The sequence below is a fragment of the Tachypleus tridentatus genome, unplaced genomic scaffold, assembly GCF_004210375.1.
Source record: "Tachypleus tridentatus isolate NWPU-2018 unplaced genomic scaffold, ASM421037v1 Hic_cluster_1, whole genome shotgun sequence".
NCBI classification, from domain to species: Eukaryota; Metazoa; Arthropoda; class Merostomata; order Xiphosura; family Limulidae; genus Tachypleus; species Tachypleus tridentatus.
The window spans coordinates 3,870,671-3,890,163 of record NW_027467777.1 but is presented as its reverse complement, the minus strand read 5'-3'; the positions used below and the strand labels follow the sequence as shown (position 1 = coordinate 3,890,163).

At 36.5% G+C, this 19,493-nt stretch overlaps 1 protein-coding gene across 1 annotated transcript in view; it reads right to left on the bottom strand.

Moving 5' to 3' along the window:
* Positions 1 to 7,071: 7,071 nt before the first annotated feature.
* The window catches only part of LOC143241999 (cell adhesion molecule Dscam2-like), a 31,667-nt gene continuing 19,245 nt past the window's right edge, over positions 7,072 to 19,493 (bottom strand). Inside the window, exons 4-6 of the mRNA XM_076485342.1 lie at positions 19,226 to 19,373; positions 8,259 to 8,404; positions 7,072 to 7,262 (exon numbers count right to left, since the gene is read on the bottom strand). Of these exons, the coding sequence (XP_076341457.1) occupies positions 7,072 to 7,262; positions 8,259 to 8,404; positions 19,226 to 19,373 (485 nt within the window). The remainder of the gene's footprint in view (positions 7,263 to 8,258; positions 8,405 to 19,225; positions 19,374 to 19,493) is intronic.

The window sequence follows — 19,493 nt, the reverse complement described above, 5'->3', positions numbered from 1 at the left end:
TTCTGCCATGACCTTCTGTCTCCTCTTGTTTTGTTATTGTTTCTTTTACAATGCTGCTGTCTTAACCATTTCCATATGTTCTGTTCCTCTTTAGCTTTTACCATGACCTTCTGATCGTCTTGTTTGTGACACTGACCTTGTTTCTTTGCAATTACTGTCTTAACCGTTTCAGTATATTCTATTTCCTCCTCAGCTACCATGACCTTTCTGTTCTCTCGTTGTGGCTTACGGTATTGTATCTTTTTTACAATGCTACTGTCTTAACCGTTTCCAATATAATTCTGTTTCCTCCTCTTTTTTACCATGCTTCTTCTGTCCTCTTGTTTGGCACTTGACCTATTTTCTTTACAATGCTACTGTCTTAACCGTTTTCAGTATATTCTGTTTTCCTCCTCACTTCTGCCATAAACCTTCTGTCATCTTGTTGTACACTTTGTTGTATTTCTTTTTACAATGCTGTGCTTAACCGTTTTCAGTATGTTCTGTTTCCTCCTCCTTCTGCCATGACATTCTGATCGCTCTCGTTTGTGACACTTTGACCTTATTTCTTTACTGCAGTACTGCTGTCTTAACCGTTTCAGTATGTTCTGTTTCCTCCTCAGTTCTGCCATGACCTTCTGTCCTCTTGTTTGTGGCACTTTGCTGTATTTCATTGCACTGCTACTGTCTTAACTTGTTTTCAGTATGTTCTATTTTCACCTTAGCTTCTGCCATGACATTCTAACGATAGATCTTTGTGACGCTGACCATTTTCTTTACAATAGTGCTAACTGTCTTAACCGTTTCAGTATGTTCTGTTTCATCATCAAATTTCTGCCATATTCTGTCCTCTTCGGTTTGTTTGACACTTTGATTGTATTTCTTTACAATACTGCTGTCTTAACCGTTTCAGTATGTTCTGTTTTTTCCTCCTCCTTCTGCCATGACAGCTTCTGATAGTCTCTTGTTTGTGACGCTTGATGACTTTTTCTTTTACAATGCTGCACCGGTTTTAACCGTTTCAGTATATTCTGTTTCACTCCTCAGCTTCTGCCATGACAACTATGGTCTCTTGTTGTGAACGTTGTTATTTCTTTTCTGTAAGCTACTGATGTCTAACCGTTTCAGTATGTTCTATTTTCATCCTCCTTCTGCCATGACCTTCTGTCTCTTGTTTGTGGTGCTGACCTTATTTTCTTTTTTGATACTACTGTGTCTTAACCGTTTCAGTATATTCTGTTTCCTCCTCTCTTCTGCCATAACTATTCTGTCATCTTGTTGTGACTTACTGACTGTATTTTCTTTACATACTGCTGTCTGTAACTTGTTTCAGTATATTCTGTTTCATCCTCAGCCCCTGCACATAACCTGTCTGTCACTCTTGTTGTGTGACGCTGATGTATTTCTTTCCAGTACTGCACCAATGTAACCATTTCAATGTATTCTGTTTTCATCCTCACTTTCTGCCATGACTATTCTGTCGGTATGGTTTGTGACACTGACCTGTTGACTGTTTTGCAGTACTGCTGTCTTTAAACCGTTTCAGTATGTTCTGTTTTCATCCTCACTTCTGCCATAGACGACTTCGCGTCGATCTCGGTTGCTGACTTTTGACGTTGTTTCTTTACAATGCTGCTGATCTTAACCGTTTTCAGTATGTTCTGTATTTCATCCTCGCTTCTGCCATGCCCTTCTGATCACTCTTGTTTGTGACACTGACCTTGTTTCTTTACAGTACTGCTGTCTTAACCGTTTTCAGTATATTCTGTTTCATCCTCATTTCTGCCATAACCTTCTGTCCATCTCGTTGTGGCTTGTTGTTTCTTTTTTTTACAATGCTGCTGTCTTAACCGTTTCCAGTATGTTCTCTTTTCCTCCTTCACTGCTACCATGACTTATTCTGATCACTCTTGTTTGTGACATTGACCTGTTTTCTTTTACAGTACTGCTATCTTAACCGTTTTCAGTATGTTCTGTTTCATCCTCACTTCTGCCATGACATTCTGCGATGCTCTTGTTTGTGCACTGTTGTTTCTTTTGCATGCTGTCTTAACTTCGTTTCAGTATATTCTGTTTTCATCACTCACTTCTGCCATGACATTCTGATCCTCTTGTTTGTTGACTTGTTGTATTGTCTTTTCACCATACTACTGATGTAACCGTTTTCAGTATGTTCTGTTTTTCCTCACTCAGCTTCTGCCATGACAATTCTGTCATCTCGTTGTCACTCTTGTGTTGTTGACTTTTGACGTACTGCTGTCTTAACCGTTTTCAGTATGTTCTGTTTCCTCCTCACTTCTGCCATGACTTGGCTCTGATAGTCTTGTTTGTGACACTGACCTTGTTCTTTACAAGTACTGCTGTCTTAACCGTTTTCAGTATGTTCTCTTTCATCCATCACTTCTGCCATAACCGCTTCTGATCGATCTCGTTTATGACACTGGGTATTGTTTCTTGCTGCAATGCTGCTGTCTTGAACCGTTTCAGTATATTCTGTTTTCCATTCTCCTTCTGCTATATGACAGTTCTGTTTCGTCTTGTTTGTGACACTTTGTTTGTTTCTTTGCAATACTGCTGTCGGCAACCGTTTTCAGTATGTTCTGTTTTCATCCTCATTTCTGCCATAAACTTACTACTTGTTTGTGTGCCGGTGTATTTCTTTTCAATTAACTGCTTGTTAATGAACGGTAATAATTCTATTTTCATCACTCAAATTTCCCACCATGACCTTCTGTCGTCTCGTTTGCCGACAATGACCTTGTTTCTTTTCAATGCGCCGCTTTTGTCTTAACCGTTTTCAGTATGTTCTGTTTCATCCTCCTTCTGCCATGACCTATTCTGTTTCTCTTGTTTGTGAAACGGTGACCTTATTTCTTTTACAGTACTACTGATCTTAACCGTTTCAGTATGTTCTGTTTTTCCTCCTCACTCCTTCTGCCATGACAGCTTCTGTTCTCTTGTTTGTGACACTTTGACCTTGTTTCTTTGTAATGCTGCTGTCTTAACCGTTTCAGTATGTTCTGTTTCATCCTCACTTCTGCCATGACTATTCTGTCGTCTCGTTTGGCCGACACTGGGCCTTGTTTTTGCTACAATTCTGCTGTCTTAACCGTTTCAGTATGTTCTGTTTTTTCATCCTCATTTCTGCCATGACGGCTAGTCTGTCATATTTGTTTGTGACAGGTGGGCCTTGTTTCAATTTTACCATACTGCTGTCTTGAAAACCGTTTCAGTATGTTCTGTTTTCCATCCTCATTTCTGCCATGTTATTTCTGAACCTGCTCTTGTTTGTGACGCTTTGTTTTGTTTCTTGCACCAATGCTGCTGTCTTGAAACCGTTTCAGTATGTTCTGTTTTCGTCATCTCTTCTGCCATGACCTTCACTGATCACTCTTGTTTATTGCAACACTTTGTCTGTATTTCTTTGTTGCACCCAGCTCTTTAAACAGTTCACCGATATATTCTGTTTCATCACTAAAATTCTGCCATGACTATCCTATGCCGTCTCGTTCAGGACGCGTATGTGTTTCTACAGTACTGTAATGTTAACTTCGTTTCAGTATATTCTGTTTCATCATCATCCTTCTGCCATGACCTTCTGATCCTCTTTGTTTATTGACGCTGATTGTAGCCCGTTTTTCTTTTGCAATGCTGTAGCAACCGTTTCAGTATGTTCTGTTTTCTATCACTCAGCTTCTGCCTTGACCTTCTGATCTCATCGTTTGTGGCTTGCTTGTTATTGTCATGTTTTACAAGTACTGCGTCAATGTTTTGTGTTCAATATGTTCTGTTTCATCATCAGCTTCTACCATTCGACCATTTCTGATCGTCTCGGTTGTGACACTGATTTGTGTTTACCATTTGCAGTACTTTGCGCAATGAAAAACCGTTTTCAGTATGTTCTGTTTTCCTCTTCACCTTCTGCCATGAAAAAATGACGGCCTGATCGTCTCGGTTTATTGACGCGTTTTCGGCTGCAATGCACAACGATATTGGCCGTTTCAGTATGTTCTGTTTTCATCAAAATTTCTGCCATGACATTTCTGATCATCTTGTTGTACTTTGTTGTGTTTTGTTTTTTGCAGTACTGCTGTCTTAACCGTTTCAGTATATTCTGTTTTCATCCTCACTTCTGCCATGACATTCTGTCATCTTCGTTTGTGACGCTTGATTGTGTTTCTTTTACCAGTTCTGCCAATGTGACCGTTTCAGTATGTTCTGTTTTCATCCTCATTTCTGCCACCATCTTCTTGATCACTCGTTTGTGAGCACTGGGTAGCCATGTTTCTTTGCCTGTACATGCTGTCTTAACCATTTTCAGTATGTTCTGTTTTCATCACTCATTTCTGCCATGACATTCTGCCAGCTCTCGGTTGTGACACTTTGGTATTGTTTTCTTTACCTGTACTAACTGTCTTAACCGTTTCAGTATGATTCTGTTTCATCCTCGGCGCTGACATGACCTCCGATGGATCTTGTTTTGTGACGCTGACGTATTGTTTTTTTACAATGCTGCTATCTTAGCCGTTTTCAGTATGTTCTGTTTTCATCCTCAGCCTCTGCCATGACATTCTGTCACTCTTGTTTGTGCGGTATTGTTTCTTTGCATATGCTGTTGACCGTTTCAGTATGTTCTGTTTCATCATCACTTCTGCCATGACCTTCTGTCACTCTCGTTGTGACACTTTGATTGTATTTCTTTACAGTTCTGCTGTCTGTTTTCATCCTCGGTTCTGCCATGATCTTCTGATGCTCTTGTTTGTGACACTTTGACCTTGTTCTCTTTTACAATACTGCTTGATGTGACAAGTTTTCAGTATGTATTCTGTTTTCATCCTCACTTCTGCCATGACTTTTCGTGCATCTTGTTTGTGACACTTCAATTGTTTTCTTTACAATGCTGCTGTCTTAACCGTTTCAGTATGTTCTGTTTCATCATCACTTCTGCCATGATGTTCTGATGTCTTGTTTGTGACACTGTTGTTTCTTACAATACGCTGTCTTAACCGTTTCAGTATGTTCTGTTTCATCCTCATTCTGCCATGACATTTCTGTCATCTTGTTTGTGACACTTTGACCTTGTTTTTTTACAATGCTGCTGTCTTAACCGTTTCAGTATATTCTGTTTTCCTCCTTGGCACTGCCATGACGGCTCTGATCGATCTTGTTTGTGTGCTGATATTGTTTCTTTTTGCAATGCTGCTATCTTAACCGTTTTCAGTATGTTCTGTTTTCATCCTCATTTCTGCCATGACATTCATGATATCTTTGTTTTGTGACGCGTTGTGTTTCTTTACATGCTGTCTTGAAACCGTTTCAGTATGTTCTGTTTTCATCTCTAACGCTGCCATGACGTGGTCTCTCGTTGTGACGCGGTGTGTTCTTTTACAATACTGCTGTCTTAACCGTTTCAGTATGTTTTCTGTTTTCATCATCAGTTCTGCCATGACATTTTCTGTCCTCTTGTTTGTGACACTGATTGATGCGCAACTTTTGATGTTGAACCGTTTTCAGTATGATTCTATTTTCTTCCTCACTTGCTACCATGACATTTATGATAGATCTTGTTTGTGACACTGTTACCTTGTTTCTTTACTGATACTGCTGTCTTAACCGTTTTCGTATGTTCATTCATATCTTCAACTGCCGCCATATTCACCGATCGCTCTCGTTTGTGACACTTTGTGTTTTCTTTATGTACTGCTGCTCTTAACCGTTTTCAGTATGTTCTGTTTTTCATCCTTCTTCTGCCATGACCTTCTTCTGTCTTGTTTGTGACGCTGACCTTGTTTCTTTTACCAGTACTGCTGTTTTGAACCGTTTTCAGTATGTTGTATTTCATCCTCACTTCTGCCATGACCTTCTGTTCTCTTGTTTGTGACGCTGACCTGTATTTCTTTTACCAGTACTGCTGTCTTAACCGTTTTCATATGATTCTGTTTTTTCATCTCCTTCCACCATGACTTATTCTGTCCTCTTGTTTGTGACACTTGGGCCTGTATTTCTTTTTAAAATACTGCTGTCTCAAACCGTTTTCAGTATGTTCTGTTTTCATCCTCAGCTTCCACCATGACCTTTTATTATGCATCGTTTTGTGGCACTGGGTATTGTTTTCTTTCCAGTACTACTGTCTTGGCTTAAATTTCTGTTCAGTATTCTGTTTTCATCCTCACTTCTGCCATGACCTTCTGATGGATCTCGGTTGTGACGCTTGATTGTGTTTTCTTTGCAGTACAACTGATATTGACCGTTTCAATATGTTCTGTTTTTTCATCCTCCTTCTGCCATGCCATTTCTGATCGTCTCGGTTGTAGCACTTTGTTATTGTTTCTTTTACAATGCTGCTCTTCAACCGATTTCAGTATGATTCTGTTTCATCCTCACTTCTGCCATGACCTTCGTGGTCTCGGTTGTGACACTTTGACGTATATCTTTACCAGTAGCTACTGTCTTGACCGTTTCCCAGTATGTTCTGTTTTCATCATGGCACTTTGCACATGACAGCTTCTGATCGATCTTTGTTTGTGACGTTGTTGGCCTATTTCTTTTTACTGATGCTACTGTCTTAACCGTTTCAGTATGTTCTGTTTTCATCCTCCACTTCTGCCATGACGGCTTCTGATGCTCTTGTTTGTGACACTGTTATTGTTTGTTTCATTGCATGCTGTGTTAACCGTTTCAGTATGATTCTGTTTTCATCACTCCAGCTGCCATAACCTTCTGTTGTCATCTCGTTTGTGACACTGGTATTGTTTCTTTTGCAATACTGCTGTCTTAACCGTTTCAGTATGTTCTGTTTCATCCTCATTTCTGCCATGACCTTCATGACCGGTCATATTTGACACTGACAATGCTGCTGTCTTAACCCGTTTCAGTATGTTCTGTTTCATCCTTGCTTCTGCCATGACGGCTATGATAGATCTTTGTTTGTGACACTTTGTATTGTTCTTTACAATGCTTGCTGTCTTAACCGTTTTCAGTATATTCTGTTTCATCCTCACTTCTGCCATGACATTTCTGTCACTCTCGTTTGTGACACTGATTGTTTCTTTGCAGTACTGCTGTCTTGAAACCGTTTCAGTATGTTCTGTTTCATTTCTCAGCTTCTGCCATGACATTCTGATGGATCTTGTTTGTGACACTGTTGTATGTGTCATTTCTTTGCAAGTACTGCTGATGTAGAACCGTTTCAGTATGTTCTGTTTTCATCCTCATTTCTGCCATGACATTCTGTCGATCTCGATGTCGTGACACTGACCTTGTTTTCTTTACAATGCCACTGTCTTGAACCGTTTTCAGTATGTTCTGTTTTCATCCTCACTTCTGCCCATGACACCTTCTGATTCTCTTGTTTGTGACGGTGGGCCTATGTTCTTTTACAATACTGCTGATCTTGACGTTTTCAGTATGTTCTGTTTCATCATCATTCTGCCTGTGACATTCCTGTTTCTCTTCGTTTGTGACACTGATTGTGTTTCATTTCTTTACAATGCTGCTGTCTTAACCGTTTCAGTATATGTTCTGTTTCCTCCTCATTTCTGCCATGACATTCTGTCGTCTCGTTTATGACACTTTGGCTTGTTTTCTTTTACCAGTACTGCTATCTTTGACCGTTTTCAGTATGTTTTGTTTTCATCATCAATTCTCACCATGACATTCTCCATGATTTCTTCTTCGTTTGGCAACCGTGGGTGTTTTCTTTACCAGTACTGCTGTCTTAACCGTTTTCAGTATGATTCTGTTTCATCCTCTCATTTCTGCCATGACCTTCTGTTCTCTCTTGTTTGTGACACTGATTGTATTTTCTTTTTTCAGATGCTGCTGTCTTTAACCGTTTCCAGTATGTTCTGTTTTCCTCCTCAGCCTGCCATGACCTTCTGTCCTTCGTTTTGTGACACTTTGACCTTGTTTCTTTTACAATGCTGCTGTTTTAACCGTTTCAGTATGTTCTGTTTTCATCCTCTGCTTCTGCCATGACATTCTGTCATCTTGTTTGTGACGCTTGTTGCCTTATCTCTTTACAAGTACTGCTGATGTTAACCGTTTTCAGTATGTTCTGTTTTCATCACTCCTTCTGCCATGACCTTCTGATCATCTTGTTTGTGACACTTGTTATTGTTTCTTTTACAATGCGCAACTGTAACTTGACCGTTTCAGTATGTTCTGTTTCATCATCAAGCTGCCATGACCTTCTGTCCTCGTTGGTTGTTGCTTGACCACTTGTATCTTTACAGTACTGCTGTCTTAACCGTTTCAGTATGTTCTGTTTTCTCACTCACTTCTGCCATGACCTTCACCGTTCGTCGTTTGTTGACACTTGTTGTTTTCTTTTACTGATACTGCTGTCTTAACCGTTTTCAGTATGTTCTGTTTTTCATCCTCCTTCTGCCATGACATTCTGTCGTCTCGTTTGTGAAACTTTGACCTGTATTTTTAATTTTTACAATGCTGCTGATATTGAACCGTTTCCAGTATGTTCTGTTTTATTTTATCACTTTCTGCTTCTGCCATGACCTTCTGTCCTCTTGTTGGCCAACACTTTGTATTGTTCTTTTTGCAATGCTGCTGTTTTAACCGTTTTCAGTATGTTCTGTTTCCATCCTCCTTCTGCCATGACCTTCTGTCATCTTGTTTGTGGCTTGCTGACCTTGTTTTTTTTACAGTTCTGCTTTGCTTGTAACCGTTTCAGTATGTTCTATTTCCTCCTCATTCTGCCATGAATCTTCTGTCACTCTTGTTTGTGACACTGAACCCTTTTGTTTTGCAATGCTTTGCTGCTGTCTTGAACGGTTTTCAGTATATTCTGTTTTCATCCTCACTTCTGCCATGACATTCTGTCCTCTCGTTTGTGGCTTGCGGTGCCTGTTTCTTCACCAGTACTGCTGCATGTTAACCATTTCCAGTATGTTCTGTTTCCTCCTTGCTTTTGCCATGACAGCTTCTGTGGTCTTGTTTGTGACACTTGTTGTATTTCTTTACAATACTGCTATCTTAACCGTTTCAGTATATTCTGTTTTCCTCCTCGCTTCTGCCATGACCTTCTGTCCTCTTGTTGAACGCTGACCTTGTATCTTCTTTACATGCTGTCTTAACCAGTTTCAGTATGTTCTGTTTTCCTCTCCTCAACTGCCATGACCTTCTGATCACTCGTTTGTGACACTTTGATTGTGTTTTCTTTACCAATACTACTTTTTATTAACCGTTTTCAGTATGTTCTGTTTCATCATATGGTTCTGCCATGACTATTCTGATCGCTCTTGTTTGTGACCTTTGGTACCTTGTTTTCTTTTGCAGTACTGTTGATGTTAACCGTTTTCAGTATGTTCTGTTTTCATCCTCATTTCTGCCATGACTTATTCTGTCACTCTTGGTTGTGACGCTGACCGATGCTGCTGATGCAACCGTTTCAGTATGTTCTGTTTTCATCCTCAGGCTACTGCCATGACTGTCCCGTGATAGATATTTGTTTTGTGACTTGTTGTTGTTTCTTTCACAATGCTGCTGTCTTAACCGTTTCAATATATTCTGTTTTCTCCATCACTTCTGCCATGACCTTCTGTCATCTCGTTCAACTTGACTGACGTTGTGTTCTTTTATAGTACTGCTGTCTTAACCGTTTCAGTATATGTTCTGTTTCATCCTCACTTCTGCCATGACAGCCTTCTGATCGATCTTGTTTGTTGTGCGGTGTATTTCTTCTACAATGCTTAACCGTTTTTTAACCGTTTCAGTATGTTCTGTTTTCAGGTCCACTCAGCTCTGCCATGACCTTCTGTTCTCTTGTTTGTGACGTGACCTTGTTCAATTTACTGATACTTTTACTGTCAATGTTAACCGTTTCAGTATGTTCTGTTTCATCCTCACTTCTGCCATGACAATTCTGATCTCTTGTTTTGTGACACTTTGTTGTGTTTTCTTTTACCTGTACTTAACGTCTTAACCGTTTCAGTATGTTCTGTTTTCATCCTCCTTCCACCATGACCTTCTGTCATCTTGTTTGTGACACTGTACCTTGTATTTCTTTTGAAAGATACTGCTGTCTAAACCGTTTCAGTATATTCTGTTTCCTCCTCGGCTTCCACCATGACCTTCTGTCATCTTGTTTGTGACACTGACTTGTATTTCTTTTAAAATACTGCTGTCTTAACCGTTTCAGTATGTTCTGTTTTCCTCCTCCTTCTGCCATGACCAATTCTGTTTTCTCGTTTGTGACTGACGCCCATTTTTTTTTTACAAGTACTGCTGCTGTGTGTAACCGTTTCAGTATGTTCTGTTTTCATCCTCACTTCTGCCATGCCATTCTGTCGTCTCGTTTGTGACACGGTGATGTATTGTTTCTTTTACAATGCTGCTGTCTTAACCGTTTTGGATATGTTCTGTTTCATCTCCTTCTGTGCCATGCCCTTCTGTGGTCTCGTGTGTGACACTGTTGTTATTTTCTTTTTACAGTGCTGTATCTTAACCGTTTCAGTATGTTCTGTTTCCTCCTCATTTCTGCCATGACCTTCTGATAGATCTCGTTTGTGGCTTGCTGACCTTGTTTCTCTTTTGCAATACTACTATCTTCAACCGTTTTCAGTATATTCTGTTTCCTCCTCATTTCTGCCATGACCTTCTGTCCTCTTGTTTGTGAACACTGATTGTATTTTCTTTTGCATGCTGTCTCAACCGTTTCAGTATATTCTGTTTCATCCTCCTTCTACCATGACCGCTTCATGATCATCTCGTTTGTGACTGACTTTGTATTTTTTCATTTTACAGATACTACTGTCTTAAACCGTTTTCAGTATGTTCTGTTTCATCCTCAGCTTCTGCCATGACCTTCTTGATGTCTTGTTTGTGACGCTGACAATGCTGCTGTCTTAACCGTTTCAGTATGTTCTGTTTTCCTTCATTTCTGCCATGACTTCTGCTGATGGTTTGTTTGTGACACTGGTATTGCTTGTTTTCTTTACCATTGCTGCTGTCTTAACCGTTTCAGTATCCATTCTGTTTCCTCCTCAGCTTCTGCCATGACTTCTGTCACTCGTCCTCTCGTTTGTGACACTGACCTTGTTTTCTTTTACAGTACTACTCACTGTCTTAACCGTTTCAGTATGATTCTGTTTTTCCTTCTCAGCTTCTGCCATGACAGCCTTCTGTCGAGTCTTGTTTGTGACACGTTGTTGTATTTCTTTTACAATGATACTACTGTCTTAACCGTTTCAGTATGTTCTGTTTTCATCCTCGGCTTCTGCCATGACATTTCTGATAGATCTCGTTTGTGACAGTATTGTATTTGTTTTTTACAATACCACTGTCTTAACCGTTTCAGTATGTTTTGTTTTCCTCCTCACTTCTGCCATGACACCATTCTGTTCTCTTGTTTGTGACACGTGACCTTGTTTCTTTACAATGCTACTGTCTTAACCGTTTCAGTATATTCTGTTTTCCTCCTCACTTCCACCATAACCTTCTGTCGTCTCGTTGTGACACTGACCTTGTTTTCTTTTACAATGATTAACGATGTTAACCGTTTTCAGTATGTTCTGTTTTCCTCCTCACTTCCACCATGACCTTCTGATCAATCTCGTTTGTGACACTGACCTTGTTTCTTTCCAGATACTGCTGTCTTAACCGTTTCAGTATGTTCTGTTTCATCCTCACTTCTACCATGACCTTCTGTCCTCTCGTTTGTGACACTTTGACCTTATTTCTTTTTACAATACTGCTGTCTTAACCATTTCAGTATATTCTATTTCCTCCTCACTTCTGCCATGACCTTCTGTCCTCTCGTTTGTAACACTGACCTTGTTTTTTTACAATGCTGCTGTCTTAACCGTTTCAGTATATTCTGTTTTCCTCCTCACTTCTGCCATGACAGCTTCTGTCGCTCGTTTGTGACACTTTGACCTTGTTTCTTTTTTCAATGCTACTGTCTTAACCGTTTTGGATATGTTCTGTTTCATCCTCACTTCTGCCATGACCTTTTTGTGGATCTCGTTGTGACACTGCGACCTTGTTTTCTTTACAATGCTGCTGTCTTAACCGTTTCAGTATGTTCTATTTTCCATCCTCACTTCTGCCTACCATATTCTTGTTCTGTCGTCTTGTTGTTAACCGACACTTTGTTACCTTCATCTCACTACCAATACTGCTGTCTTAACCGTTTCAGTATGTTCTGTTTCATCCTCACTTCTGCCATGACCTTCTGTCTCTCTCGTTTGTGACACTTATTGAGCCTTGTTTCTTTTGACATGATACTGCTGTCTTAACCATTTCAGTATATGTTCTGTTTTCTTCCTCACTTCTACCATAACTATTTCTGATAGTCTTGTTTGTAACACTTGACCTTGTTTCTCTTTTACAATACTACTGTCTTAACCGTTTCAGTATGTTCTATTTTCCTCCTCCTTCTACCATGACAGCTCTGATGGTCTCGTTTGTGTGACAATGGACCTTGTTTTCTTCCTGATACCACTGTCTTAACCGTTTCAGTATGTTTTGTTTTCCTCCTCGCTTCTGCCATGACCTTCTGTTTCTCTTGTTTGTAACGGTGACCTTGTTTTCTTTACAATGCTGCTGTCTTAACCATTTCAGTATATTCTGTTTCCTCCTCACTTCTGCCATGACCTTCTGTTCTCTTGTTTGTAACACTGACCTTGTTTCTTTACAATACTGCTGTCTTAACCGTTTCAGTATATTCTATTTTCATCCTCACTTCTGCCATGACCTTCTGTCGTCTCGTTTGTGACACTGACCTTGTTTTTTCTTTACAGTAGTTACTGTCTTAACCGTTTCAGTATATTCTATTTTCCTCCTCACTTCTGCCATGACCTTCTGTCATCTCGTTGTGACACACCTGATTTTGTTTTTTTACAATACTGCTGTCTTAACCATTTCAGTATATTCTATTTCCTCCTCACTTCTGCCATGACTTTTCTGATCGTCTCGTTTGTGACACTTTGTTGTATTATTTCTTTTTACCAGTACTACTGTCTTAACCGTTTGGATATGTTCTGTTTCCTCCTCACTTCTACCATGACCTTTTCTGCGGTCTCGTTTGTGACTTGCTGACCTTATTTCTTTACAATACTGCTGTCTTAACCGTTTTCAGTATATTCTATTTCCTCCTCCTTCTACCATGACCTTATGTCGTCTCGTTGTGACACTTACCTTGTTTTCTTTACAATAATGCTGTGTTAACCATTTTCAGTATATTCTATTTTTCCTCCTTCTGCCATGACATTCTGTCCTCTTGTTGTAACACTTTGATTGTATTTCTTTTACAAGGCTACTGTGTTAACCATTTCAGTATATTCTATTTCCTCCTCACTTCTGCCATAACCTTCGGTCGTCTCGTTGTGACACTTTGACCCTTTTCTTTTTTAGTATACTACTGTCTTAACCGTTTCAGTATATTCTGTTTCCTCCTCACTTCTACCATAACCTTCTGTCGTCTCGTTTGTAACACTGACCTTGTTTCTTTTACAATACTGCTGTCTTAACCGTTTCAGTATATTCTGTTTTCCTCCTCACTTCTGCCATGACACCTTCTGTCGGTCTCGTTGTGACTTTGTTGTATTTCTCTTTTACAATGCTACTGTCTTAACCGTTTCTGTATATTCTGTTTTCCTCCTCACTTCTACCATGACTGACCTTCTGTCGTCTCGTTTTAACACTTGTTGTATTTTCTTTACAATACTACTGTCTTAACCGTTTTCAGTATATTCTGTTTTCCTCCTCCTTCTGCCATAACCTTCTGATCGTCTCGTTGTGACACTTTGACCTTGTTTCTTTTACAATACTGCTGTCTTAACCATCTGGATATGTTCTGTTTTCCTCCTCACTTCTGCCATGATTTTCTGATCGTCTCGTTTGTGACACTTTGTTGTATTTTTCTTTTACAATACTGCTGTCTTAACCGTTTCAGTATATTCTGTTTCCTCCTCACTTCTGCCATGACATTCTGATCGTCTCGTTTGTGACACTTGACTTGTATTTCTTTTACAATACTGCTGTCTTAACCGTTTCAGTATATTCTGTTTCCTCCTCACTTCTGCCATAACCTTCTGTCCTCTTCTTGTGACACTGACCTTATTTCTTTTACTGAGTACTGCTGTTTTAACCGTTTCAGTATATTCTGTTTCCTCCTCCTTCTGCCATAACCTTCTGATCATCTTGTTTGTGACACTTTGTATTTTTTCTTTTACAGTACTGCTGTCTTAACCGTTTCAGTATGTTCTGTTTCCTCCTCCTCTTCTGCCATGACCTTCTGTCCTCTTGTTTGTGACACTTTGACCTTGTTTCTTTACAATACTACTGTCTTAACCGTTTCAGTATATTCTATTTCATCCTCCTTCTGCCATGATCTTCTGTCCTCTTGTTTGTGACTGACTGTATTGTTTCTTTTCCAATGCTGCTGTCTTATCCGTTTCAGTATATTCTATTTCCTCCTCACTTCTGCCATATTACCTTCTGCTTCTCTCGTTTGTGACACTTGTTGACCTTGTTTTCTTTACACTGTACTGCTGTCTTAACCGTTTTCAGTATGTTCTGTTTTCCTCCTCACTTCTGCCATGTTATTCTGGCTTTCTGGTTGTGACACTGACCTTGTTTCTTTTACAGTACTGCTGTCTTAACCGTTTCAGTATATTCTGTTTCATCCTCACTTCTGCCATGACATTTCTGATCGTCTCGTTGTGACACTGACCTTGTTTCTTTTACAGTACTGCTGTCTTAACCGTTTCAGTATGTTCTGTTTTCATCTCACTTCTACCATGACCTTCTGTCATCTTGTTTGTGACACTTTGTTATTGTTTCTTTTTTTACAGTACTGCTGTCTTAACCGTTTCAGTATATTCTGTTTCATCCTCACTTCTGGCATGACATTCTGATCATCTCGTTTGTGACACTTTGGTACCTTGTTTTCTTTTACAATACTTTTGACTGTCTTGTCCAACCGTTTTCAGTATGTTCTGTTTTCCTCCTCACTTCTACCATGACACCTTCTGATGCATCTTGTTTGTGACACTGACCTTGTTTCTTTACAATACTACTGTCTTAACCGTTTCAGTATATTCTGTTTTCCTCCTCACTTCTGGCATAACCTTCTGTCCTCTCGTTGTAACACTGACCTTGTTTCTTTACAATACTGCTGTGTTAACCGTTTCAGTATGTTCTGTTTTCGGCTTTCACTTCTGCCATGACCTTCTGTCGTCTCGTTGTGACACTGACCTTATTTCTTTACAATACTACTGTCTTAACCATTTCAATATATTCTATTTCCTCCTCACTTCTACCATAACCTTCTGTCCTCTTGTTGTAACACTGACCTTATTTCTTTACAATACTGCTGTCTTAACCATTTCAATATATTCTATTTCCTCCTCACTTCCACCATAACCTTCTGTCCTCTTGTTGTAACAGAAACACAAATCTACTTTTCTGTTTCAAATCCTAACTTTTCAAATCTCTCTATCACCTCTTTTAACTTGAAAACCTCTTCTGATGGGTGAATGACCTCCTGTACCTCTCTATTATCAACTTCTGACTATTTGAACATAATTAGAAGACTGGTCGCACAAGTCTTTCAACATTGAATTAAGTGACAATACATAATACATATTGTCTTTCTTCATCAGAGACTAGTTGTGTTTAGACCTAAAGCAAAGAAAAAACCTAACAAATTTCTAGCGAAGCAGATGATTCTTTTTTCCATGATTTTGTAGATATAATACTATTACTGTTGTTTATACTTACAGTGATACAATACATAAAATACTATTACTGTTGTTTATACTTACAGTGATACAATACATAAAATACTATTACTGATGTTTATACTTACAGTGATACAATACATAAAATAGTGTTACTGTTGTTTATACTTACAGTGATACAAGACAAAATAGTGTTACTGTTGTTTATACTTACAGTGATACAACACATAAAATACTATTACTGTTGTTTATACTTACAGTGATACAATACATGAAATACTATTACTGTTGTTTATACTTACAGTGATACAATACATAAAATAGTGTTACCATTGTTTATACTTACAGTGATACAATACATAAAATACTATTACTGTTGTTTATACTTACAGTGATACAATACATAAAATAGTGTTACTGTTGTTTATACTTACAGTGATACAATACATAAAATACTATTAATGTTGTTTATACTTACAGTGGTACAATACATAAAATACTATTACTGTTGTTTATACTTACAGTGATACAATACATAAAATACTATTACTGTTGTTTATACTTACAGTGATACAATACATAAAATACTATTACTGTTGTTTATACTTACAATCATACAATACATAAAATACTATTACTGTTGTTTATACTTACAGTGATACAATACATAAAATACTATTACTGTTGTTTATACTTACAGTGATACAATACATAAAATACTGTTACTGTTGTTTATACTTACAATCATACAATACATAAAATAGTGTTACTGTTGTTTATACTTACAGTGATACAATACATAAAATACTATTACTGTTGTTTATACTTACAGTGATACAATACATAAAATACTATTACTGTTGTTTATACTTACAGTGATACAATACATAAAATACTATTACTGTTGTTTATACTTACAGTGATACAATACATAAAATACTATTACTGTTGTTTATACTTACAGTGATACAATACATAAAATACTATTACTGTTGTTTATACTTACAATGATACAATACATAAAATACTATTACTGTTGTTTATACTTACAGTGATACAATACATAAAATAGTGTTACTGTTGTTTATACTTACAATCATACAATACATAAAATACTATTACTGTTGTTTATACTTACAGTGATACAATACATAAAATACTATTACTGTTGTTTATACTTACAGTGATACAATACATAAAATACTGTTACTGTTGTTTATACTTACAATCATACAATACATAAAATAGTGTTACTGTTGTTTATACTTACAGTGATACAATACATAAAATACTATTACTGTTGTTTATACTTACAGTGATACAATACATAAAATACTATTACTGTTGTTTATACTTACAGTGATACAATACATAAAATACTATTACTGTTGTTTATACTTACAGTGATACAATACATAAAATACTATTACTGTTGTTTATACTTACAGTGATACAATACATAAAATACTATTACTGTTATTTATACTTACAATGATACAATACATAAAATAGTGTTACTGTTGTTTATACTTACAGTGATACAATACATAAAATAGTGTTACTGTTGTTTATACTTACAGTGATACAATACATAAAATACTATTACTGTTGTTTATACTTACAGTGATACAATACATGAAATACTATTACTGTTGTTTATACTTACAGTGATACAATACATAAAATAGTGTTACTGTTGTTTATACTTACAGTGATACAATACATAAAATACTATTACTGTTGTTTATACTTATAGTGATACAATACATAAAATACTATTACTGTTATTTATACTTACAATGATACAATACATAAAATACTATTACTGTTGTTTATACTTACAGTGATACAATACATAAAATAGTGTTACTGTTGTTTATACTTACAGTGATACAATACATAAAATACTATTACTGTTGTTTATACTTACAGTGGTACAATACATAAAATACTATTACTGTTATTTATACTTACAGTGGTACAATACATAAAATACTATTACTGTTGTTTATACTTACAGTGATACAATACATAAAATACTATTACTGTTGTTTATACTTACAGTGATACAATACATAAAATACTATTACTGTTGTTTATACTTACAGTGATACAATACATAAAATAGTGTTACTGTTGTTTATACTTACAGTGATACAATACATAAAATACTATTACTGTTGTTTATACTTACAGTGATACAATACATAAAATACTATTAATGTTGTTTATACTTACAGTGATACAATACATAAAATACTATTACTGTTATTTATACTTACAGTTGATTTTTAATACATAAAATACTATTACTGTTATTTATGCTTACGGTGGTGCAATGCATACATAAAATACTATTACTGTTGTTTATACTTACAGTTGGTTACAATACATAAAATACTATTACTGTTGTTTATGCTTACGATTGTTACAATACATAAAATACTATTACTTTTTGTTTTATACTTACAGTGATACAATACATAAAATACTATTACTGTTGTTTATGCTTACAGATCATACAATACATAAAATACTATTGCTGTTGTTTATGCTTACAGTGATACAATACATAAAATACTATTACTGTTGTTTATACTTACAGTGATACAATACATAAAATACTATTACTGTTGTTTATACTTACAGTATTACAATACATAAAATACTATTACTGTTGTTTTATACTTACAGTGATACAATACATAAAATACTATTACTGTTGTTTATACTTACGGTGATACAATACATAAAATAGTGTTACTGTTGTTTATACTTACAATCATACAATACATAAAATAGTGTTACTGTTGTTTATACTCACAATGATACAATACATAAAATACTATTACTGTTGTTTATACTTACAGTGATACAATACATAAAATACTATTACTGTTGTTTATACTTACAGTGGTACAATACATAAAATACTGTTACTGATGTTTATACTTACAGTGATACAATACATAAAATACTATTACTGTTGTTTATACTTACAGTGATACAATACATAAAATAGTGTTACTGTTGTTTATACTTACAGTGATACAATACATAAAATACTATTACTGATGTTTATACTTACAGTGATACAATACATAAAATACTATTACTGTTGTTTATACTTACAGTGGTACAATACATAGAATACTATTACTGTTGTTTATACTTACAGTGGTACAATACATAAAATACTGTTACTGTTGTTTATACTTACAGTGATACAATACATAAAATACTATTACTGTTGTTTATACTTACAGTGATACAATACATGAAATACTATTACTGTTGTTTATACTTATAGTGATACAATAGATAAAATACTATTACTGTTGTTTATACTTACAATCATTCAATACATAAGATTGTAGGGTTTACCGCAAACTTTAACTTTCTTACTTATAGAAAAATCCAATTACGTATATTAATTCGTTATAACCAAAAACAAGCCTAAATAAAAATAAAGTAAAATAAATGTAAAAATTGAAAAACATGTTTATATGTTATATGAGATAAAACTAATTTCCATGACATCTTACCTTGGGTTCTCACGTGGTATTAAAGGAATCATTTCATTGGTCCACGTTACAGTAATAGGTTTATCCCCTTTAGCACGACACTGAAGAACGACATTCTCGCCTCTTCTGACACTGTGAGTCTCAAACCTTTGGTCCGTCTGAACTGCCACTAGAGATTTGTTTAAAAACGATCTTTTAAACTATCTTAAACAGTATGATGAGGTAATTAGATAAACCCAGTGTTAGAAATTGGAAGATAAACATCGTGTGAAACTGAAAAACATCGGGT